Source organism: Rhinopithecus bieti, unplaced genomic scaffold (genome assembly GCF_001698545.2).
Source record: "Rhinopithecus bieti isolate Rb0 unplaced genomic scaffold, ASM169854v2 scaffold_20362, whole genome shotgun sequence".
NCBI classification, from domain to species: Eukaryota; Metazoa; Chordata; class Mammalia; order Primates; family Cercopithecidae; genus Rhinopithecus; species Rhinopithecus bieti.
The window spans coordinates 627,245-636,147 of record NW_016810160.1 but is presented as its reverse complement, the minus strand read 5'-3'; the positions used below and the strand labels follow the sequence as shown (position 1 = coordinate 636,147).

The 8,903-nt window shown below is 39.7% G+C and overlaps 1 protein-coding gene across 1 annotated transcript in view; it reads right to left on the bottom strand.

Annotated features, from left to right (window-relative positions):
* CKAP2L (cytoskeleton associated protein 2L) overlaps positions 1 to 8,903 on the bottom strand; it is a 32,362-nt gene that overhangs the window by 16,265 nt on the left and 7,194 nt on the right. The window contains 2 exon segments of the mRNA XM_017891482.1: positions 3,520 to 3,724; positions 7,297 to 8,486. Coding sequence (XP_017746971.1) covers positions 3,520 to 3,724; positions 7,297 to 8,486 — 1,395 coding nt within the window.

Sequence of the window (8,903 nt, the reverse complement as noted above, 5' to 3'; positions counted from 1 at the left end):
TTTTTTTTTTTTTTTTTTGAGGCGGAGTCTCGCTGTGTTACCAGGCTGGAGTGACTGGCGTGATCTCTGCTCACTGCAGTGTGTCCCACCTGGGTTCAAGCGATTCTCCTGCCTCGGCCTCCCAAGTAGCTGGGATTATAGGCGCACACCACCACTCCCAGCCTGATTTCTTACTCTAGATATTAGGTATATTGTTAGGCTGAAAAGGCTGGGACTCAGGTACTTTCCCCAGTTGGGACTGAACTTTCTCATCAGAGAATGGGCCTCAGAGGCAATGTTCCCAAACTTGTGGTTGGTTCATCGTGGAAAAGAAACCTCAAAACAAGAAAAATAATTACAATAAGAAATGGATTTTCTTTTTTTCCCACAACAGTTATATATTATAAAGAACAGACTGTCGTAGAAAACTGTCCTTGTTTCCAAATCAGCAGAGGACCATTGTATGTATTGTCAGGTCTTTATATAAGAGTGAAACCTTTATTTATGCTTCTTTGTAAGTAGAGAATAAATGTTAAAACTAATTAGATGAAATTAAGAAAACAAAAACAAAACAACAACAACAACAACAACAAAATGTAACTGTGTGCATTTATATGAGACATACCTAAAATAAGTCAACACATGAAGGTTTAAAGGAAAGGGATGGAAAAAGAACTACCAGACATATTCTAACAACAAAAAGCAGGTGTGGCAAAATTAATCAGACAAAAGAAATCAAAGCAAATCATGAATCTTTCTGTACCTAACAACATAACTGAAAAATAGAAAGTAAAAATTGACAGACATATGAAGAGAAATTGTCAATGACTAATCACAGTGCCAGGGAGAGACTTTTGCCTATTTCTTTCAGAAAGCAATGGATCAAATAAACAAAATAGGATATATATTCTTTTGAAACACTTTTGGAATATTTATCAAGAATGATCAGATATTAAGACCACAAAGAAAATTTCAAGAAAATCCATCAAGTAGGCCACATTCACCAACTACAATGCAATATAATTAGAAATTAACACCAGAAAAAAAACTACAAATCTGGAAATTAAAAGATATTCTTCTAAGATATTTTTTGGGTTAAAGAACTCAAAATGGGAATCTCAAGCTATTCAGAAATGAACAATGAGAAGATATGTCAGTTAGGAAACTTCTGTGTGTCAGCCCCAAAACCCATCCTCTGCGTTGTGATGCTGGGGTTGAAACTCTTGTAAACCACTTTCTGCTGGGCACCAGCTCCCTGCTCAGCTCTGCCACTAGGGGGCACGAGAGGGAGGCTGTAGGGATGGAGAAGGTTTTCCTCCCATTCCCCCCTCAAAGCCCACCTCCCTGTGCAGCTTCAAAGGCAGGAGCACCAAATGGAGAGTATCTTTTCCTAAAAATCTGAGCCCCAGCCCTGCAGGGCCTCTCCTCCAGCATCTGCTGGGTAGTATGCCTTCCTTACAGTTGGGAGTCCCATTTCTACCACGGTTTGTCTCTCCTGCTTCTTGGTTTTGATACCCTAACCTCTCTTTGTTCCCCTAGACCTGGTGGGTACTAGCTGCTTCCTGCAGTTATCACCACTGTTACCTCAGGTTCCTTTTTGCTGTCAGACCTGTGTATAGCACCTGCACCCCTTCTGATCCCTTCAGCATTTTGAGTGCTTACTGTGTGCTTTCACAGCCAGCATCTGTGCTCCCTTTATGTGACCAGAGAGTGGGAAGTGCCTTGAGAAGTCTTGTCCGCCTGAGGCAGCCATGAATAAATGACAATGGAAGCTTGAACACTGGAGCTCCTGTGCCTCTGATCAGGATGACTCGGAGAGATGTGAGAGTATCACTGTCTCCAGAACATCCCTGTGGGGCTGTGCCAGTCACCCTCCATGGACTCGCTTTTCTGATCCTCCAACTTCACTCCCCTCCCAGTTTTCCCTGGAGTGTCTTCCGAATAAACTACTTTCACAGAGATTCTTCTCTTAGGGTTCACCTCTGGAGAACCCACATAAGATACTGTGTAACCAATTACATTATTTCTGTGGTTTGTTTTTCAGACTTCACCCTGACACATAATATGACCAAAGTAAAATTCAGAGGCAAATCTGCTATAGCATTGAACATATTTATAAAAAAAAAGAAATTCTCACTTTTAAATGATCTAAGGTTTCAATTAAAAGCTAGGAAAAGAGCAATAAATATAAAATAGATGCAGACATTGATGCAAGAGAAAAAATAATCAATAAAACTTGGTCTTTTAAAAAGATTAATGAGAAAAAATCTTTGGCAAGTCTAATTTCTAAAAAGTCACAACATTACTCAAGTTGACTCAAGATATATGAACCCTAAATAGAGCAATGACCCCATAATAAATTGAGAGGATATATACAAAATTATCCTCCAAAGAAACATGGTCCAGATGATTTTATGGGCAAGTTTTATCAAACCTTCAAAAAATAAAAATAATTCTCATGTCATACAAACTATTTTCAGTGTACAGGACAAAAAGGAAAACACTCAACTCATCCGCGTAAGTCAGCATAACATTGGTACTAGGAAAACACAAGAAAAGACAACCAAAGTACATAAAAAAGTGAATAAAACAATTCCAACTCACAAAAATATACTTCCTTTCTCTCCACACCTATACTGTATGGACATGCATGAAAACAGAAAGAATGGCAATGGTGGTCACCTCCAGAGAGAAGTCTGGGATGCCTAAATATGCATGTTATAGAGGGAGAGGGCTGATCATTTATCTGTATTGTTTGAAATGATTTTAATAATAAAAAGGTACTCATGTTTTTAAATAATACAACAAAACAAAAGAGGAAAAGAAAAAGAACTCAAGTTTAATTCCACAAGAAGAAATGTTAATATTTAACTGGCTGTTGTGAAAATGTTGCCTGGGGTAGATTTAAACTGAACTTTTCCTTTTTTTGGCTGATGTTCAACATTACCAGCCAAAGGACTGAATAAGTTTTGCTTTAGGCAAGGATCTTAGTATAGAAGTTTATTCCATCATTTTTTATTAATATATTTTTCCTTTGCCTACCATCATACATTGCCTACCATCTATTTTATCCTTATTTGCAGAATCCAAGATAAAATTTAAATACTACTTATAGCTACCCAGAGTATTTAGAATACTTCAACTTTACATATAAACTTGCCTTCTGACTTCAGTTTCAACATTAAATGTGTACTCTTCAGAACCTGATACCCAAAGAAAGCAAAGTTCCTTTTGGAGCCAGTTTATTTGGATTAGTTTTCCAACTTCTTTGTGCCTCAGTTTCGTTTGTAAAGTGATCATAGTAACAGTGGTTATAATTATGTGAGGTAATCTTAGCTAAGTGCTTATAAAAGCGCAGACATACAAAAGCCACTGTTTATGGGCATGTTATTATTATTATTGCTATTATTACTCCATATTTAAAAGAGTAGCTAAGTTTCTGCTTAGCTGAAGGCTATCTCTCCTATACTATATTTAAGAAAATGTCCAAAATTCTAAGACTTTAGGCCAAAGCTGGAGGAACTTATCTTCTTCACTCACCCCTTCGATGAGGTTCAGACATTCTGTCAGAGTGTTGTTAATTTTACTGGACAGTTCGAGTTGTGCTTTCTTTTCCTCCTCTTCTTTTTCAATGCTCTTCCAGAATGAAATATTCATTTCCTTTATTACTTTTCTTTTGTTTTAATTTCCATAGGGGCCGTTTATAGATTTTCCCTTAGATTTCTGCCATTCTTCTAGTTGTTTCCTGAAATTCAATTAAAGGGAGAGTGGTTTTATTTATTTTTAAACACAGTCAAGCTGCTAAAGTATATGATATGTATAGATAGAGTATAATTACTTTCAACTACAGACAAAATCAGGAGAATGGAATTAAAAAACAATTAATAAAAATAGATGCAGACATTGATGCAAGAGAAAAAAGTAATGGGTAATGGTAGCACTGGGTTGCGCCCACCCATGAGAAGGCAGACACCAAGATTCCTAGATTACACGTGGCCAGCACTTCAGACTTCAAATAGAATTTGTGATTATTATTATTCTTTGAAAGTTTTCACTTCACTATGTGCTACTTGACACTTGCTTTCCTAAGACATCCCTCTAATTTTGAGATGACTAACTTAGCACTTCATTTCTCTCACCATAAACTGTCACTCAACCCAAACGTACCAAGCCTGCATTCTACCCTCAATAAGGTCTTGGTGTGGGAAGCGACCCACTTAACCTAGTTCCTTAGCCCTCTCTTGACCAGACGTGACTCCTTCATAAGCTAGACCTGTAATTTCAGGGCTCTTAAGTAGCTGGCTCTGATAGTGCCAAGTCCTCAATCTTGCTGTCCGCCACTGTTCACATTTTCCACTCCAGCTTCTAAGCAGGTGACAGACTGCTTTCTGGGGGTAGGGGCACCAGGACATATAGACCTCATGTTTGGATGTAGGCACTCCAGTTTCTTTAAATTACAACTACATATTAATAATGACTTTCAAGTGTACATTTCAGCCCAGATCTCTCCCTGGATCCCCAAACTTTGTAAAACCCACTGCCTAGTTGATATCTTTTGATGTCTGACAGGCATTTCAAGTTTAATACTGTGCATTTCAAATTTAATACTGTCCCAAAGTTCTCGATTTTCATCTCTGCATCTGTTTCAAATTTTTCTTACTTTGGTAAATAGCACCCCAGGCTGTGTCACTGCCAAGGACTTTCCATGGCTCTTGGAATAAAATTCAATATATTTTCCATGGCTGAAAGGCACAGTGTAATCTGGCTTCTGCCTACCTCTCCAACCTGGTATCACACTAGTCTCCCTGTCACTCACCTCCTCTAGGAGCTCAGGTACCCTTGCAGTTTGTTTTTGAGACACAGTTTTGCTCTGTTGCCCAGGCTAGAGTAGAGTGGCATGATCTCCGGTCACTGCTACCTCCACCTCCTGGGTTGAAGTGATTCTTGTGCCTCAGCCTCCTGAGTAGCTGCAACGACAGGTGCATGCCACCACACCTGGCTAATTTTTGTATTTTTAGTAGAGATGGGGTTTCACAATGTTGGCTAGGCTGGTCTCAAACTCCTGACCTCAAGTGATCCGACCACCTCGGCCTTCCAAAGTGCTGGGATTACAGGCATGAGCCAATGCACCCTGCCTCTTTGAAGTTTCTTGATCCACTTATTCCTGCCTTAAGGTCTTGCATCTTCAGTCCTCTGCTCAAATGACACCTCCATGGAGAGGCAATTACCTGTAATTACCGTGTCTTATTTAGTCAATGTGTTGGTTTTCTGTCTCCTCCACTAGAGTGTGAGCTCTATGAAGGCAGAAACCTTGGCAGTCCAGTTCCTAGCACAGTGCCTAGCACACATAGCTATTTAATAACACACAGTAAAATTCACCTTTCAGTGTGCAATTCTGAGTTTTGACAAATGCCTGAAGTCAAGTAAGTCTATTATCAAGCTCTAAGACAGTTTTAACACCATCAATAATTCCCTTATGCTCCTTGGTAGTCAGTCTCGCCCCTAATCCCCAGCTCCTGAATATCACTGATCTATTTTTTGTCTTTATAGTTTTGTTTTTTCCAGAATGCCAGTAACTAATTTTTGAATGAATGAATGCTACTAACTCTCATTTCTGACTCCAGAGCAAAATCCATGCAACGTTTATTATTTCAGCCCCAAATACTGCCCCTCGCCTTCACTCCAGCCACCTACTTGATGATAGAAGTTGCGACATCTGGCATGTGCTTCCTCCATGTTCCTAGCATTTTTCCCATCTCCTTAGCCTTCCTTCTAATCATAAATGAAAAGGGAACTTTCCCTTTCTAAAGGCAATTTACTCCTAGGACCTCAATACCACAGTTTTGTTTCTCTAGTACTTTCTATATATATCAATTAGCTCCAGAAGGGTAAAGACTGACTGTGTGCTCATCACTGTGTCTCCTAGCGCCTGGCACATTGCAGGTGCTGAAGAAACACCTGCAGAAAGAGTGAATGAATCTCTTCCTTTCCAGACTCCTTCTCTTTTGTAATCAAACATGTTCAACATGCAACACAGTCTTATGACCAATCCTCTGTTGTCTGACCGAGACTGTGAGCTCCAGGGCTGGGACCCTGACTTCCTTATTCACCACCTCAAGGTCTCTGCACTCACTTCTCTTTCTGCTCAGGATTGTCCTTCTTCTTGTCACCAGCCTCTCCTCAGTTAGGTCTCAGCTCAGACATTGCTGTTCAAAGTACCTCTACTGATCCTTCTATCTAAAGCAGCCATTCCAGCCCTACTCTCTTGATCACATCACCCTGAATTAAGTTGTTTACTTACTGTCTCTTCAGGAGGGCAAGGGGCTTGGTGGTGGTGTTCAGAGCTGTACGAAGCATATATGCATACCTGCTTGAAGTACAAAATAAGGAAATTTCTGACAAGCAGGTATATGTATATGCTTCTCCTGGGTAGAAAGCGTGAAAAATCCACTGGCTCAGTTTCAATCAATGTATGTTAATATTAACCAACCTGAAATCTTGATTTTTTCTTTTTTTCTGAGACGGAGTTTTGCTCTTGTTGCCCAGGCTGGAGTGCAATGGTGTGATCTTGGCTCACCGCAACCTCCGCCTCCCGGGTTCAAGCAATTCTCCTGCCTCAGCCTCCCGAGTAACTGGGATTACAGGCATGTGCCACCACACCCAGCTAATTTTGTATTTTTAGTAAAAACAGGGGTTCTCCATGTTGGTTAGGCTGGTCTCGAACTCCTGACCTCAGGTGATCTGCTTGCCTCGGCCTCCCAAAGTGCTGGGACTATAGGCGCGAGCCAGCGTGCCCGGCCTGAGATTTGACTTCTACCATCTGAACCCTGTATTTGAACTGACTGCTCCTCTCTGTTTGAGCTTACTTGCCAAAACTTGGCCCACTCAGACTCATGGAAGTTTCTGGTTCTTCCCCGATAACTTTTCTGAACTTAACCATTGGTTTGCTTGACAAGAGACTATCATCTTCTCACTTCCTAGCTATGTGAACTCTTATCTGTTCTATTGCTGTTCAGCCTAGCAGAGCACTTCTTGAACGTGTCTACATCTGCACCCCCACTTCTTATTCATCCATTCTGTGTTTCAATTTCTTAAAAAAAAACTATTTTAAGCATACAACTACAGAAAATGATTTATAACATATGTACCACCTAGCCCTTTCAAGTCTTAATATATTTGCTTCAAATCTTTTTTCAGACTGTAGTTAAAAATTACTTAGGAGCTATTATTTATGGCCTATTTCCTGACCAAGTCTTCATGATGGTCAATTTTCCTAATTATCTTAAGTTGCAAAAGTTTAGAATTAAAGCAAAGTACCTTCGATCCTCTGCTGTTGCCTTGTTTTTAATATTTGGGTTTGTTCGGGTCTCATTTACGGTTGTGACATCAGCTTTTTTGGGAGCGGTCTTGTTCAGAAAATGGTTCTGGGGAACAGCCTTTTTCAAAGTCCGTGCTTTTTGTTGAAAGCCATTACTGTCACGTTTATTACAACTGGTTCCATTTGGTCTTATACTAGGGGTGCTTGGAATGGCTGAATTAAATCTGCCAATTGTCGTATTAGGCCTCTGGCTTATGGCTTTCAGTTTTTGCAGTACACATGATGTCTGAGGTATACAACAAGGTTGGGTGGACTTCTGATCTTGCTTGATGTCTGGATGTCTGTTGTTATATTCACCCTGAAGCAAATTGGGGTATGTTCTGGGTTTGGTATGTTTCATTCTCTGTTCAGTAACAGGGTATGACTGTAACTTAGTTTCATTTGGTCTTTCATATTTACCCCTATTAACCTTTACATCTTTGATGTTCTTGACCACTAGTTTCTTTGATGACTGAACTTTACTAAGGGTCTGAATAAAGTGAGAGGGAACCGTCCTTGAGGGTTTTACTCCTGGTCTTGCAAGATCTGCTCCTCTAGAGAGTTGTTGTGATTTTACTGGGAAAGTCCTGCTTTGTGTTTCTCCAACAAATTGTTTATTAACTCTATCTTTCAGAACAGCACTATTAACTGAACTTTTGCCCAAGGCTTGTTTAGGAACCAAACTGTTCTTGGTTTGATTAGAAGAGTTAGTCTTTGGCTTACTTGTGGTACATAAATTAGGATCTGGCTTCCTCTCAGGTTCTGTTAAGATATGGGGCAAGTTCTCTTTGTTTGTTTCTTTTAGAAAGTTATCCAAAGATTCGTTTTCAACATGGGTATTATTCACAGAGTCTGTACATTTAGCATTTCCTTGATTTGTTAACTGCTGCTTTGTAGTTTTCAATTGCTCTATACTAAGTGACCCCACGGGTTTTCTTGACAGTTCTCCTGTTGTGGATGATCCAGCTTCACGCTGTTGAAAACTCTTTTCTGAAGTCAGCCTTTTGCCCAGAAGTTTTCGTGGCTCCAACTTCGACTTCTGGGACCCTGTAGTATTAGGTGGTCTGGGTTGGAGTTTAATGCTGATGGATCTTTTAGGTTTGACAGGCAAAACAACATGGTTGGTAACATCATTTTTGGGTTTAATAATCTGAAAAAACAAAGAAAATATATATTAAAAAATTCCTAACAATATCCTACTGTTTTCAAAATAATAAAATAACTGTTTAACACATGCTAAAAAAAATTAATCATTTTAGATTTTCACCTAAGAAAGCTGAATTTTCAGAAAGTAAAGAACGACTAATAGGTAGTTTTTTGTGTTTTTTTTTTTTTTTTTTTGAGACAGGGTCTTGCTCTGTCATCCAGGCTGGTGTGCAGTGATGCAATCTTGGCTCACTGCAACCTCTGCCTCCTGTGTTGAAGCAATTCTCCCACCTCAGCCTCACAAGTGGCTGGACTACAGGCGCGTGTCATTACACCCGGCTATTTTTTTGTATTTTTAGTAAAGATGGGGTTTCACCATGTTGACCAGGTTGGTCGTGAAATCTTGAACTCAAGTCATCCA